The 16,660-nt window shown below is 40.0% G+C and overlaps 1 protein-coding gene across 1 annotated transcript; it reads right to left on the bottom strand.

Moving 5' to 3' along the window:
- Positions 1-13,324: 13,324 nt before the first annotated feature.
- On the bottom strand, positions 13,325-16,456 carry LOC118230180 (serpin A3-3-like). Its single transcript, XM_035422994.1, has 4 exons — positions 16,129-16,456; positions 15,066-15,345; positions 14,635-14,779; positions 13,325-13,513 (listed from the first exon to the last, which is right to left on the bottom strand). The coding sequence occupies exons 1-4, from the start codon at positions 16,454-16,456 to the stop codon at positions 13,325-13,327; spliced, it is 942 nt and encodes a 313-aa protein (XP_035278885.1).
- Between the last annotated feature and the right edge of the window lie 204 nt (positions 16,457-16,660).

The following is a 16,660-nucleotide window of genomic DNA, read 5'->3' as shown; positions in this document are numbered from 1 at the left end:
TGGTGAGTTTGTGCCCGCATCAGTGTGTCACAACTTGTAACATTGATCATCTTGATAATAGCCTTGGAGTTAAAGTGCTTAGTTGATTATTTTTTCTTATTGTTCGCCCTGCCACCGATGGGGGGAGGTGGGTGATGAATGTCAGTACGATTTTGTTAGCTTAGGAAGTATTTAGGGGTGCTTGAAGATGCGGCCAGGGGGCGCTCCTACCAGTGAACTGATTTGTTTCGTGCTGGTTTCAGAGCTTGCGCTTAATTCACCTACCGCAAGCACTAAATAGGATAGCCTAGGGGTGAGAGAGGGCTTAGGTTATGTACCTTCATCGCCTACTTCTACTTTTTGCTTGTTGGTAGGTTGTGGTGTTTAAGAGCTTATTTGGTAAGTGTAGATAAACAGCTCTTTAGGCTATTAGTTGCACATTGTGCGGTCACGGGTTATCAGCCTTGTCACCAGGGGGTGTGGCAGTTTAAAAGGGAGGGGGGAAATTATGAAATCGCTTATTTGTTCCATTGAGTGTAAGGACTGAATGTATTTGACCCGTAAGTGTTTTGACAGTGTTTTGACACGGAAAGGTTTGATTCTGTTGCATAAAAACCCCCGTGTTAATGAATTTTTGATTAGGTCATCTGTTTCTTCATTGCATATTCTTGTTAAGGACGAATCATTGTTGCTCGCTCGTCATTGGGGCGAGTCGAGTGAGATATGTAATAAGCATTTTAATGTCCTTGAGCTCCGTGATTATTTGATTGAGCTTGCGGTAGAACGTGGTTTATTGAAGCTTGATAAAATGGCATCGTAGATGAGCCAGGCTGAGTTAAAGTGAAAGCTTGTGGAAATGGAAAACCATAAAGAGCTTGAACTTGCTCAAATTAATGCAGCCAAGTACACACAAGAATTGGAACTTGCTAAAATGAATGCAGCTCTTAAAGAAAGGGAGCTCAGGTTGGCTGAAGAGAAATTAAAGTTGGAAGCTAGTAAACAAAAAGACAATGTGGCATATCGAGAGCAGTGTTTGAGTCTAGTTACAGAGGGTAAACTTGATTCTTCTGTTTTATCTGTTGACCTAAATGGTTCTCATGTGTCTGTTCATAATAGCATTGTACATAATTTGCGGTTGGTCCCTAAATTTTCGGAAAAAGATCCTGATACTTTCTTTGTGCTGTTTGAAAGGATCGCTGAGTCTCGGAACTGGCATGAGGCCGAACAAGTAATGTTACAATCTGTCCTTGTTGTAAAAGCACAAGAAGCATATGCATGTTTGACCCTAGAACAGGCTTTGTCTTATAATGACATTAAAAATGTTGTGCTGAAGCTATATGAATTTGTACCCAAAGCTTATAGACAAAGATTTCGTTCGTGGAGATGTAACGAAAAGCAGTCTCATGTCGAGTTTGTCCGTGAGATGTTGCTACATTTTTCACGTTGGTGCACAGCATCAGGGGCTAACACTTACGACAAGCTATATGATTTGATTGCCCTTGAACAATTTAAAAATTCTGTGTCTGATTCTGTTGCCATGATGGAGCGTAAAGCTAAAACAGCCTCCGAGGCTGCTACATTGGCAGACAAATTTGTATTGATTTGTAAGGGTGGGGGTGTGATCTACTGCTGAAATTATTCTCAACGCAATGGCTCTGCTTTGCACCCTCGCTCTTCTAAGCCTAGCTCTGGTCAGTCTAGTTTTAGCCAGGGGAATTCACTGTCTGAAGTAAAAGAGGATGGGAAATTTTATTCAACACGAACATGTCACTTATGTCACCATCGTGGGCATTGGCGGAATGAGTGCCCTAACCCAAAGTCCTGTAAACCTCCTGCCTTTAACTCCACTTCGAAGCCCGTGGGTCTGGTTTCTGCCAAATATCTTTCTCGTTCCTTTGGTTTGTCTGAAGCTAATTTGTTGGTTAAAAAGCCAGAATCCACATTGTATGACAGGCTCTGATTATTCTCCGTTTGTTACGGATGGGGTGGTGGCTTTGAAAGATGGGCCACAACAGTCTGTAAAAATATTACGGGATACTGGGGCTTCTCAGTCCCTGATATTATCCAATGTTTTGCCGTTCTCTCCCGATTTGTACACTGGACACAGTGTGCTTATTCGGAGTGTAACGGGCCATTTAACTGTCCCTCTGCATTTTGTCTCTCTTGTCAGAGTTGGTGTCTAGAGGAGTTGTCCTGGGTGTTTGTGATGAATTTCCTGTGGAGGGTGTTTGCCTTATTTTGGGTAATGATTTGGTGGGTCAGCAGGTCTCAGTGCCTCTGATGGTAGTTGAGAATCCTGTCGCCTCCCGGGAGAATGAGTCATCAGTTCCCCAAGGTATTTTCGTCCTGTGTTCTCACCCGTTCGATGACCCGTTCTAATAACGACCAAACAGAAAATGATCAAAATGTAGAGGTAAGTCCCTCACTCAGTGACACGTTTTTTGCTAATTTAGATTTACGTGAAAGTCTTGTAGCCACGCCCAGGCTTGACACTGGTTCAGCTGATGAAATGAACAAAGTTAACACTGATTTGGAGACTGAAAATGTGGTTAATGAGGTTATGGTTGATCATATTGACATTGGCACTGTTAAAACAGAAAATATCCTTGACAGCATGGCTGATGTGAATTTGGGAATGGGTTTTTCTGAACATAAAATGATTACTGGTAACGTTGAAAATGGTGTCGCTGAAAAACTCTCCTGGTTGAGGGTGAAAAGTGACATCTCTTTTTGTGTTTCAAAAGAAACTTTGATCAAGGAACAGCTTGCTGATAATGCACTCAAGAGCCTGTATGATCTGGCTGTCCCAGACATTAAAGTGCGTGAATCATAGTCGTGCTATTTCCTGGGAGACAGCCTGCTGTGCAGAAACTGGGTGTTTAGAGCTGATTCTGTCATTGTACAAGAGGTCACTCAGGTTGTTGTTCCTTATGCTTTCAGGGAGGCGGTGTTGTGACTTTCTCACAAAGAAACTGCTGGCCATACTGGTGTCAGGAAGACTTGCGATCATCTGGTTCGAAACTTCTTTTGGCCTAGACTAAAAAGAGATGTTGCAAATTATATTAAATCATGTCACACCTGTCAAGTTATGGGAAAGCCGAACCAAATAGTTCTGGTTGCTCCGCTGCATCGCATACCTGCCATTTCAAAACCGTTTGAACATTTAATTGTGGATTGTGTTGGTCCTCTTCCACGCTCGTTGGGGGGGCGTTATTACTTGTTAACTGTTATGTGCCAATCCACTCGTTATCTGGAGGCATACCCGTTGCGTTCCATCACTACCAAATCAGCTTTGAAAGCTTTAACCGCTTTTATGGCTGTGTTTGGCATCCCAAAAGTCATTCAGTCTGACCAGGGCTCAAATAAACCCGACGGGACATTTCGTTTTTGTACTGATTTTCGGAAGGTCAATTCAGTGACTAAATCAGAATTTTCCGTTACCAAGGATGGAGGATTGTGTGGACCAGGTTGGATCTGCTGCTTTTGTGTCAAAATTAGATCTTAGGGGATTTTGGCAGGTGCACCTCACTCCTCGAGCACAAGAGATTGCTGCTTTTGTTACACCTAGTGGTTTATATTCTTACTCCGTCATGCCATTTGGTCTTAAAAACTCTCCATCAACCTTCCAAAGACTCATGAACAGAGTTTTGGCCGGCCTGGAGGTGTTCGTGATAAGTGACAATGCTTTGAAGTGTGGTGTCGCTGGGTGGTTTAGGCGGACCACAGTGGGTCCTTCTTGGTGGTGGAGGTGTGATGGTGCCGGTTCTCCCGGTTGCCGTCTGCTGGATTCCGCTCCTATTTTTCTTTTTTCATCTTATTCCCAGGAGTGGGTAGGTGGGCGGAGCCGTGGAGAGCTGGCACCAATTCCCTGATTGAACACACCTGGAGGCTCTGCTGGAGGCCTATTGAAGAAGAGCCTGCACTCTTTTGTTTCCCCTCTCTTCCCTCCTGAATGGATGCTTTGTTTGATTTGGAATTTTACTTTTGCTCATACACACATTCATGCACCACACACAGATCACACCCATGCACATACACCTGCTGTGACACATAGCTTAACATACCCCATACCATGTTTTCGTTTGTTGGTAATAGGCTTGTTTGTTAAACTTAAAATAAATTATTTTGTTATTACTTCAAACTGGTTGTGGTTTCCCCTTTTATGTCGTGGTCATACGAGCCTGACCATGACAAGACCAACATATAAAAATATATACATGCACATAACATAGAAGAACATAGATAACCAAACACAGCTGTTCATAACAAGAAATTTGTACACCAACAGCCCTGGGTATTATTGGGACAAATGATTACATTGAACCACAAAAAGGCCACATATTACAACAATGTACACAAGTGCAACATCAAGAACGAATTACTAACTGTCATACCTTAAAAAATATATATATATATTGTGCAAGATACTGTAATTTTGGTGTTTAATTATATATACATAGATAGATAAATAGACACAGATAAGAAACACAAAAAGCACATATGAAACAGAAATAAGTGCAACCATCATAAAATCTGTCATGAAAAGACTTATAACCTTTAAACATTTTTTGGTGTGCAAAATAACTGGCACTTTATTTAATATGTTTGTGTTTGTGTCAATTAACATAAATACAAAAACTATACACATTAGTTATAATCTCGAAGATTTTCATTAAAATAAATGTCTTAAGTTTCTATCACCGAATTAGGTAACACAATGGTGATTGAGCCTATTATTATATTAATTTATATTATTATTATAATAATTTATGATTAAAGAACTAGGTGTCTGTGGCATTCCTGGGAAAAAAATCACAAGCGGCGCATAGTTCGTGACACGTTTTCCATCACCCATCAGTGGTTGGTCCGCCAGAGAGGGTAGACAGAGCTAACGCAACAGGTTCACTCTTGAACTGACTTGTGCGTGAGCAGCGTACTGTTTTTTTTCCGGTGTCTGCTAGCGTTACAATAACAGAGAAAGGAGGGGGGTTATGGAACCCTAAAAAGTTTTTGTGTAATGTGAGAGGTCATATTATTTGTTGATGTAGATTGCACAGCTAACGCTAGCTACCGGACCATGTCAAGAAAGGCAACATTAGTTTAGACAAAGTTGCGCACAGTAGCCATCTCTCATATCAGGTAACGTTGCATTAGCTAGCTAGCTAATGTAATTAACACAATCTAATGCCAGCTAACAATTAGAAAAAACGCTAGCTAATGCTACCGACCTCACAAAACGTCTCTCGAATGCAATGCTACCTTGTTGCAACGTTGCAATGTAGCTAACTAAAGGTCAGTTCAGATCTATGATTCGTAACGAGATGGATGCAACTTGCAAAATTCCAAGATGTCTGATTGTAAACGTTCTAAAATTGCACTTGGCGATTTGACAAGGTGGGTCTTTTGAGACTCAAGGCAACGGCTTCAGACGCTCTGCAACTAACCAGTTCACACCACTACAATTTTCTCTGCAACATTCTAAAACCGCTTTGTCTCGTTGCAAATCATTGATCTGAACTGGACTTAACGTTACTGTTATTTACATTGCCATCAAGTTCATCAGTATATTATAACGATCGGAAATTAAGCCGTCTTTACACAGAGCATTAATCCGGGGTATAGGTGGAGCAGAGCCGGTGTGATGTGTGAAGATGTCAAGCCGGAGAAAACTAAATAAAAGAATACGGCAGTATGGATTGGCGTTGTCATTATTTTATTACGATTCCTCATATGTTCCTTCAGCCTTGATGCCCTTTTTTGATGAAATCTCCTTTGTTTTTGTTTTATTATTCTTGTTCTGATTGCTAATTTAACACCCAGCTCAGCTTTATTCTCAAACAGTTTAGCTAGCAAAACCAGAAACACCAGGGGTAACATTTTGCAAGGCAGTTGTTTCATTCACGAGACTGTTTATTGTGCACGAGATACGTAATTGCATGAGCCACAGCAAATCGCGTGAATTCTTCTCTGCAGTGTAAAGATGTTCATACCGGGCAAAAGGTGGATAAAGAACGTCTGTGGAAATTGATCATCACTAATTCTACCCCAGGTCTGCTACAGCATTTTAACCCAGCTCGGCAGTGTAAAGACAGCTTAGGTTAGCCTAATGTTAGACAATGAATGAGTATGTACATAACATTACTTTTATAACAACCATTTTTTATTCAGTAAATAGTAAGTGTTATAGTTGGCGTGGCCCAGGTGCCAACTGACTGACGTCACACAGGCGACACTGGTTGGATCCGGTTGGATCTCTGGGAAGTGAGGTCCAAAAACACACTTGCAATTACTGCTTTTCGCCATTGGTACCGCCAAAGAGAACGAAACAGAAATCTTTGAGATTGTAACTTTAACCTTTATCATAAAAGTAGTTCAGTGGTATGCTTTTTTAGATCTTAATTAATTTACTGAATTTGTATTAATTTTCAACATTGGTGACCACTCATCATAATACAAAAAAATTGAAATTAGTACATCTTTTAACATTCTTTGTTGCGTGTTCAAAAAGCAGGAAGAGTAATGTTCAAAAGCTTGATTTGACTAAACCATCCATGTTATTATTTATGTGAAAAAATAGAAAATGTCTATCTCAACCTTGGAGTCACTGAAGAAAACACTCTTCGAAGTGGTCGCTGCACAGACAAGAAAACTTCAGTATGATATTATGCCTACAATATTGTGACCAGTCTCCAAACTCTAAAATCAGTACATGTTAAAGAACAAAGTTATGAAAACCGTGTGAAAACTGACAAGGTTAGTCTAATTCACAGGTTCCCAAACTCAGTACCTCTTTTATTGTAATTGTTTGCAGTATAGCACACTGTGAATACGGGACTTTTATTGTTCATGACGTGTAGTTATTTAGACCAGTATGATGCGGTTTAAGAGAGCAAATGATGGCTCTTAACATGGACAGCATCAAATTAAGAAAAATGAACAGCTTGTTCAGCTTGTTAAAATTCTAGGTGCTGCAACTGCTTGGGATAAAAACCAGCAAACACAGGGGAGGCCCAAGGCTGAGTTTGGGAACCACTGGTCTAATTTATCTGTCGCAGGACAGATAAAAGCAGCAATGCTTTCTGATAAGAACATGCTATCAACACTATCACAAAGCATCAAAATGCTGTCATCTAATTCATAATTGTTCAGAAAAAAAGTTTTATGTGCTGTTACAATTTTTGGCTAAGCTTTAATGTTAGTTTTGAATAAATGCTAACATAAATGTTAACATTGATTTCTGTAGAGTGAGAGCACCCATTTTCAACCGGGCTCGTTTGACAGACAGGAAAACATACAGGAAAACAGATTTGCAACTATATATGAAATAGATGGAATATCGGTAACAACTTGTATCTAGTTATGTAGAAAAAAAGTCCTTGTTATCCTCCAGTGGTTATTTTTTTCAGTGCTTTCGTGATTTTTTTCTGTGCCGGCAAATGTCAGAGTGCTTGCTGTAGTTAATAAATGGATGTGTATCGACCACCCCATAGAGATTATTGGAACTTACTTGGTCTTAAATTTGCTAGCATGTTGTAGAAGTGTGCCGTCTTGCGTATGTGAGGTTAGTTTCTAATATGAGAAAGGGTGGCCCTATCAGTATTTCTAGCAATCTGTACATATCCATAGTTGTAACCCAAGTCTCAGGATGCAAAATAGCCATTAGGAAAGCAATTGGAAACTGTGAAGCAACGTTTGCGCCATTGCACTTAATGGGTCGCAAATCGTGATGATGGAATTCCAAGCATGTTCCTTGTCTTAAAGTTGATATTGTAAATAAGGCTGTATTGATATAACTAAATGTATACACTCCTGGGCAAAAAAAATGGCTGAATCCCAAAATTAAGCTTTTAATGGTCTTAACAACACATCATTTGCTGCAGTGAACTGTTTGGGGAGAAGCTAGAAAAAGGGAAATTCACTTACTACTACAAGCATTGTTTCTCCCGAATATTTTTTCCATTGAGTTCAACAGGAAAATTAATCAGGAGAAACAATTCTTGTAGTACCTACTGCATATCTGGCAGCAGCACGGTGGTTTGAGGCTCATTTGATACTTTGGACCCTTAATGACTTAAAGCCATTTAGCCAACAAATGTGTTCCATACTGTATCAGCATAATCTTCAGCTGAATCTAGTCCCACCCCCCAATTCCCATAGAGATCCATTCAAATGCAGAGTTTTTGTATCGCTTGTAGGACAACCTGAAAATAAGATATCCAGACTCTGATGATGTTGATAGGTCACAGACATCAGGAAGTCATGGCATGCAAATGATATGCAACCAAATACAAAACATGACTCTTTTATTTGACATTATGTTAATTTGTCTACTGTATAAGTCAGGGGTTCCCAACCTTTTTTGGCTCAAGACCCCAATTTTATGTCTGAAATTATTCGCAACCCCAGCCATTTAAAATATTGACATTTCTTGGCTACTGGATACTTTTTTTAATATTAAAAATGTTTTAAAGAGTGACATTTGACAGACAGTTAAATTCGCTAGCGGTTCATGATACATGGTTGATACATGTCGTTCAAATTTCTGCTGGTGTTTTTATTTGTTTATTTATTTATTAAGAATGCCCTGAAAGGAAAAGTGAAAAAAAAATTTTGTGGTAAATGTCAGCCAAGTTTATCTCATAAAACCAGTGTTATTATCTCAAACGTACAAGATAATTTTTTTGGCTGACTTCTACCACTTTTTTGCCTTGCCTTTCAGGGCCTCTGCCACTTAAGTCATACGACATAGCACTGGCATTGGCACAGGATGTCCATTGCCTTTCATGAAAACAACCTAAATTGGCTTAATTTGCAAAAGAATGCTTAAGCTATGCCTATCATGAGATATAACGAGATTAAGGATGGTATTGAGTGGATGACACAAAGACCATTGATGGTTTGACCAAAACTTAAGAGCGGCATAAATAAAAGCTTTCCTTAACCTCATAATATAATATATACTGTAATTAAGGCTGGGTGTTTGTCACAAGAAATTAGGCTAAAGTCACAAGGCAGTTATGGCAAATTGAAAAACAGAGATGTCATGGAAAACTGAAAAAGGAGCTAAAAACATGTATTTATTAAATTGTGAATAAATGGCATGCGCAGTAGTGGGAAATGATTTAAATAACATGAACAACTGTACTAACAGTAACAAGTGCTGTAAGTTTCAAAAATATTAACGGGCTGTAACCGGCTCCTAGGAACAAAGAGCATAGGAGTGAAATACACTGATAAGCTTGTGTATAAAGGCTTAATTCGGTCCATCACAGTAAGAAAAAGCATGCTGTTTTGCCTTTAATTTAACATAACAATGTTCAAAATAGAGCATGGTCAAATTGCATGACTGCAATAAAACATGGTGACTGTGTTTCAATATGTTACACCATATTGTACATTGCTATATTTTGTCTTTGATGGAGTGCCTCTTGTCACTGAATGATAGTATAATGGGGGAAGGTGTGCTGGTCATCAACATTGTTGGCAGGGGCTGTAAAACATCTGATTCCAAAAACTGACAAAAACGGTAGTCTTGTTCCTGGTGTATTCCAGAATCTGTATACATTTTAGCATTTCCCAGCATTTGGCAATAGTGTTAAGCTTATACAAATAACACTGTAGTTAAAATCATAGAACTGCCAAAAATCCATGACACTCGTGACAAACACCCAGCCATACATATATATATATATATAATATAGACTATGTTATGGTTCTGTGATCCACCACAGACAGCTACCATAGTCAGGGCTTACCATATGCAAGGTGCATTGAAAGAAATCCATTTTGATTCAGTTGATTCAGACTTCTTAAATAAAATAAACTCAAAACGAAGCTTGGCTTTATTTCTTGGAAGAGTAGTCAAAATAGGCTGTTATTGGCGTATGTCAGAACACCATTTATGCTAAAGATGCAAAAGTTCCAGAGGATTCACAGTAAGCTTGTCTAAACACTGCATTTAAACCTATAATCTACCTACATAATCTCATATTATGCAATAGGTTACTTCGCTGATTTATTTGGCAAGGACAAAACCTGCTGTTTGGCATCATTTTAATTCCCATGCCTCACAAATGTCACGTGCGGGGGAAAAAAGGGAATTTATAAGCAATTGAGTTGTTCACAGAAAATATGTCCAAGTAGGTGACTAAAAATAGTTTCTAGAAGAAAAATAAAGCAAAGCAATAATACACCTGTATGAAATGCAAAGTTTGTATAGAAATTACATTAAAATTCATAGCTGGTTAAGGTACTCAGTAAGTTAACACTGATCTAACAGATCTGTCATTGATTAACAAATAAACCAAGATGACTATGCAAACTTGAAAGTTATTTATTACTTTATTACGCTGACCTCTCCAAACATGAATGCCACCAAGGCCAAAGCCTGCTCTGCAGCTACACGTGTCCTGTTTCATAGTGCCCATGTGTTGCAAAAAATTCAAGAGCAAAAATGAATTAAAAAAAAAAAAAATGTAGCTATTGGAAAGGAGCAATGTGGGTTTTGTGTTAAGCCATGAGATTTGACCAAAGGCTTCCATACACAAGGATTCTTCCAGATACTTTCTGGGGGCATATGGTTCAAACATTATTAATGTACTGTTTATAAATCAGTGTATGAATAAAATGCATTTTACATATTTGGATATAGCAAGCTCCATAAAATTTGTGACAAGCACATTTTTTTTCTTGAATTGGCTCTATACTCCACAATTGTATATTTTATATTTGTAATCAAACAATTCACATGCAGATAAAATTTGTGGATTTAACTGAAAAAGCATGTCCGAGCAAGGAAGCTCACAAACTCTGAGTAAACTGAGTTACACCAGTTCATTCAGGAGGAATGGGCAAAAATTCCAACAGTTAAGCAATTAAATGGCAATGACACCAAATGCTGTGTATGTAAACTTTTGACCCACTGAAAATCTGATATAGTACATAAAAGCTGAAATAAATCTGTCTCTTAGCTATTTTGAAATGAACATGAGATGTGTGGAGTTGTGAAAAATTGAGTTTGAATGTCTTTAGCCCAGATGTATGTAAACTTTTGGCCTCAACTGTAAGCGAGAATCTATCTCGATTCTAGGCTATTGATTCTTCAATCAATAGCCTAGAATCGAGATAGATTCTCGCTTATTATTGGTGTTTGTCATCATGAGGACCAGATTTGTTCCAATGAAAGTCAAGGAAATTAAGACATAGGCCAAACCTTAGGCTTACCAAAATCAACAATTTGGAGCATCATTAAGAAGAAAGAGAGCGCTGGTGAGCTCATTGATTGCAAAGGGCATGGTATGCTAAGGAAGACCTTTACAGTGGATGACCAAAGAATTCTCACCATCATAATGAAAATTCTGCAAATAGCTGTCCGACAGATCAGAAACACTTTTCAGGAGGCAGGCATGGACGTGTCTGTGACTACTGTCTGCAGAAGACATCATGAAGCCTACACACAAGTTGCTAGGCAGTACCCAAAAGATCTGTCTTGTGGACAGATGAGACCAAGATGTACTTGTATCAGTGGTGGCAAGAGCAAAGGGTGGAGGCCAAAGGCTGCACAAGATCCAAAGTACCCCCCACCCCCTCATCTGTGAAACATGGCGATTGGGATGTTAAGGTTTGGTCATGTATGGCTGCTGCAGGTACTGGCTCACTTGTCATCATTGATAATGTCACTGATGATAGTAGCATGAGAATGCATTCTGAAATACCTTTTTAAAAAGCTGGTTTATGTGCACTGTGCACTCTGATCACATGTGGATTGTTTTATTACAAACTGTAAATTGTGGAGTACAGACCCAAATCAAGAAAAAATGTCTTGGTGGTGCCGTCCACCAGGGCACAGCACTGGCCCTACTCATAGGTATGGTCACAGCTGTGATTTATTGTAATTACCAAATCATTGGACTTCATAAAATAAAAGGCCTAGCTGTCAGGCGTAGACGAGGACAGTTTTTGGGACTGGCTGATTGAAATATTGACATGTTTTTGTTTGGTTCAGTTTATCATTTTCCCATAACTGTGGACCTTTTTCCTATAATTGTGGACTTTTTTGGTGTTTTTTCCATTTGTGCATTTATTATAAGGCTGCAAGCAAACCCCTATCTTTGAGTTTGTTTTTTCACCACATGATACAGAAGCCCTCCCCAGCCCCACGTCACAAGTGGTGGAGGATGCACAGCGCCCCCTGGAACAGACTTTTTTCTTTTCCCCTTTTTTCTGGAATCTTTTTAGAAAATTATCTTTAATTTTCAATATTTGGACTAAAAGGATTCAGCACCCACACCTAAAAAGATTTTTAAAAATCAAGGCTAAATCTAATTTCATTTCTTTGATCAGAATACAAATCCTCCCTCTAATTATGTCCAAGTTCATTACAACATATCATGAACCAATGTGATGTAATTTCCTCGTTGGCCAATAAATTATTTTGTTTAGAATATTAATTATGTTAATCTACTGCAACATATTCTCCAATAACAGAATTTAAGTGTTGGTATGTGCTAGTTCATGCTGGTGGAGCAAATTTGCCATTTCTTTCTGAAACCTTTGAGAAAGACAGACAATTTTTCTGATAAATGTAAAGAGAAATATATTTTGTAAAAATTGGTCAAAACAAGGCCGGAATTGTGTTTGAAAACTAATTAAACAAAACAATCAGAAAATATACTTAATAAGCAAATACATCCCCTCCTAATTAAAATGCCGATAAGTTTTCAAATATTGATTTTAACAAAATCTTATTTTTGTTTTGGCCAACTTCACCGCTGGCTTATGACTCCTGTCTGGAGATACCAAAATCACATACAGACAGACCAATCAGAAACAATTTTCCACAATTACAAGCAATTTTCCACAACAGCCTCTTCTACATAAATCTTTTTAGTCTCATTCCCTTTCCTCCAATATTCACTACAACGCATTTTTAACAGTACGTTTATTTTTTAAAGGCAAGTACCATGTATTTTCAAATTAAAATACATACATTTGTGCACAAGATTTTGGCAGCCCACTCAAAGATGGAGAGTAGGAATATGAGCAACACACAGAACTAAATCAAAGTCCTTTGAAAGCTATGAGCAAACTGAATAAGAAAAACAAATATTTAAAGAAAATAAATGCTGTTTTGCAAGAAATATGGCACAAAGCGGTGGAGCCATTTTGCTCCAACAGGTTTTCTGATAATCAGATTGAGGGTCTAAGAGGAAAACAGAGACAATTAATTGTTTCGTTTTATATAAGATCAAAGCTGGTGACTTAATTTCTTAAAACTGCTTTGATTTCTGTGGGGCCAAGAGAGTGACTGAAACACTTAAATAACCACTAACTAATCAGCTTTTGATTAGTTCTCGGCAAGGTTTGTAAGTTTTCCTATAAGTAGTATGGTCCCTGTGGGCTCATGGTAGATGAGCAGCATGAATGGGTGGTCGAAGATGATACTCTGAGGTTCAGAGAAGTCCAGCATGGCACTTTTGCCCCCCTGGCTCTCTGACTCTGTCTCATCAACCTCAAGGATGGCTTCATGCATGGCCTATGGCAAGAAACAGGCATCAACAAATGTCCTATGCTAGGGCCATCTGGGTAGTGTAGAGGTAAAAGCACTCGCCTACCACCACAGAGAGTCGGGTTCAATCCCCGGCAGCGGTACTTCCAGCTTGGTCAGACGTTCCTACGAACACAGTTGACAGTGTTCGCAGGTGGGAACCGCAGGTGAGGGTATGAGTCCTGATCATTGCATTAGCGACTCCTACTGGTTGGTCGGGGCGCCTGTCCAACAGGGAGGGGATCTGGGGGAGATAGCGTGAACCTCCACGCGAGTTACGCTCTCCCAGTGGAACTCCTCACTGTCAGGTGAAAAGAAGCGGCTGGCGACTCCACATGTATCGGAGGAGGCATGTGGTAGTCTACACCCTCCCCAGACCAACAGAAGGATAGCGTATCGACCAGGACCGTGATATACATGGGGAATTGGGGAGAAAATGGGAGAAAAATGGCAAAAAATTAAATAAAATAAACAATGTCCTGTGCTAATAACATATCTGCACTAACAAAACTCACTTAAAATGAGGTTCAAGACTGAAACATTCAAAATGCTGCCATCCTCAGGGAAATGGAAGTGGCAACACAAAAAGTAATTTACATTTTAAATGGAAATGGATTATGCCATTTAGATTAAAACAGGTATATGTTGATCAAAAGATTTCAGTAACTATACAAAATATCTGAAATACATTTTTTTTTAGTTTAGATGAGGCAAAAGAACCCATTCACCCAGCAGTGGAGCTACAATTGTCACCAATTCTAGCATGATAGTGCTTGTGCTTTGTCACATCTCAGAGTGCAACTGAGGGATGCCACTCCAGGAGGACTAGTTTGAAAAATGAACCTCAGTTGTGCTGTTTTCCCTTGTTGGAAATTGCTTGTTTTTGCATGCATGTTTGCCTGTCTGTCTGTCTGTCTGTCTGTTTCTCTCTTTTGGTCTCTCACTCATTCCCTCTACATGCCTGTGTATTTGTGAAAGTATGTATAAAGGTTTTCTGCTCCTCTATCAGCATGTCTCAAGGGGGGACCTATCTTCACAGCCTAAATGGATAAATATGGCTCTCTGATTGGTTGCTTTTCCAATGGTTCTCCTGTTTGTGGCTCACATACCTGGAGGCCGAGTTTCCTGTTGGGGAAGAAGCCTGACAGATCCACTAAGTCTGTAAAAAGGGTCTGAACTGCTGTAGGCTTCAGAATGCTCTGCAAGGGGTACAACCTTCTCAGGACAAACTTCGGAAGGCGGATTTCGGCCCGTCTTGAAAAGGAGTAAAAAGAAGAGGTTTGTACATATGCCCACATACATGGATGGACCACATTATTGTGCACATGCACAGACACACACATTCTCACATATATATACTGCACGTATGCACACATGATGTACATATGCATGCATTTACACAAAACACGCTAATAACACAATATTCAGTTCGGAGGTTACTGAGCCAAAACTGCATCCTCGTGAAGGACAGCTTCACAGTCTTTGACAGACATGCACACACACGCACACACACACGTGTGCAGTGAGGCAACAGTTATACCCAGGTTTGAGGTTAGTCAGCCAGAACTTCATCCTGGTGACTGACAGACAGATGTGAAGACAAAGTTGGCCCATCTCTCCTCTGGGCAGCAGCAGCAACATGGCCAGTGGCCCGGCATAGGGCAACCGCACCACAGTAAATGAGCAGTTGGTGTCATAGAGCATCTTCAGCACCTCCGTGTCATCACGGAACATCATGGGCACCTCTACTGCCAGTGGGCCATTCACCCGGAACCACCAGTTCACTGTGTGACGGCGCACAAATGGTTTATCCCACTTGCCTAAAGACAGTAATCACTCCCATCAGTCAGTGAGAAACTCAACCACGATCAACACAGTGACACATGGATTTAAATAAAATTGTTGATATATATGTGCACATTTAGAGGTGTAAAGGGCGGCAGTGTAGTACAGTATAATGGGTAAGGAGCTGGTCTTGTAACCTAAAGGAATCACTGCTTCAATTCCCAGGTAGGACCCTGCTGTTGTACCCTTGAGCAAGGTACTTAACCTGCATTGCTTCAGTATATGTCCAGCTGTATAAATGGATGAACTGTTGTGCTATGTAAAAACAAATGCTGTGTATGCCGCTCTGGATAATGTGTTTTTTTCAACATGTAAGACATACTGGGTTATTTCACATTTCAGATGTTGTTTATGCATACTGTTTAAAGCTGAAGGAAGGTCACAATTTAATCTATTTTTATATTGGTGTCAATGCTATACTAGCATAGAATTTTGACAGGAAAGCAAAACAGTGGAGCAGATTTCTGTGTGTATTACACATGTAATAATGCATTAAACAGACAAAGCACTGCATTTTTGAGACCAAGGGCATAACAGCGCATGTACTATTTACAACTAATATGACAGTAACATTGTAACATTGACATGGAACATCTAAATGCCAGGATGTTACCTTTAAAATACATGTAATTTGCCAGGACAGATTTGGAAGAAATATTTAAACTCTGGAGGAAGTCAGTGATATTTCCTCTTGTTTCCTTCTCTATGAAGGAGTTTATGTTCTTCGTCCATAGGATGGAGAGCCCCTTCACAATTGCCTCTGGAGTGGTTTTGGAACTTCGGAGAGAGCCTGAAAGTCTTTTCAACGTGCAGGGAGCTTCCTGTAGCCAGGTGAATCTCTCCTCCCCTCCGAGATAGAGACTCGACCAGCACTCTCCAAGCTGAGCACGCTCTGTTCGCATTGTCCCTGTTGCTTATCCCAAGTGTAGAGAGGATTTCCTTCTGGGTCTGAGAACCAGAGCCCTCTGAGAGGAAGGCCAGCACCGAGGAGATAGCGAAGAGTACATTTTCATGCGGCCTGTCAACAGCCAGCCCACGGTACAGGTCAACGGCCAGGTCTCCATGGATACCAGAGAGGTCACCCATCCAGTTCACTTCTTGTTTGTGATGCCCCAAACATTGGCACACATGAGGCAGGTGGAGAACAGCAGACCGACGAGCATCGGAATGATATCCATCAGCTCCTGGTTCAAGCGATGGTCCTGTCCCACCTGGACTACTGCAACTCGCTGCTGGCTGGTCTGCCAGCATCCGCCATCAGACCCCTGCAGCTCATCCAGAATGCTGCAG

Source organism: Anguilla anguilla, chromosome 6 (assembly GCF_013347855.1).
Source record: "Anguilla anguilla isolate fAngAng1 chromosome 6, fAngAng1.pri, whole genome shotgun sequence".
NCBI classification, from domain to species: Eukaryota; Metazoa; Chordata; class Actinopteri; order Anguilliformes; family Anguillidae; genus Anguilla; species Anguilla anguilla.
Note: the sequence above shows the minus strand (reverse complement) of the source record. Positions and strands in the feature narration are given on the sequence as shown.

Bases quoted from the DNA above. Each gene is read 5' to 3' on its own strand.
- LOC118230180 (XM_035422994.1), bottom strand. From the start codon at position 16,456: ATGGGTGACCTCTCTGGTATCCATGGAGACCTGGCCGTTGACCTGTAC. The intron at 14,780-15,065 runs GTATAACTGTTG...CTCCTTTTCAAG, and splicing joins CTGACTAACCTCAAACCTGG to ACGGGCCGAAATCCGCCTTC. The intron at 13,514-14,634 runs GTATGTGAGCCA...TTCTTGCCATAG, and splicing joins ACAGGAAACTCGGCCTCCAG to GCCATGCATGAAGCCATCCT.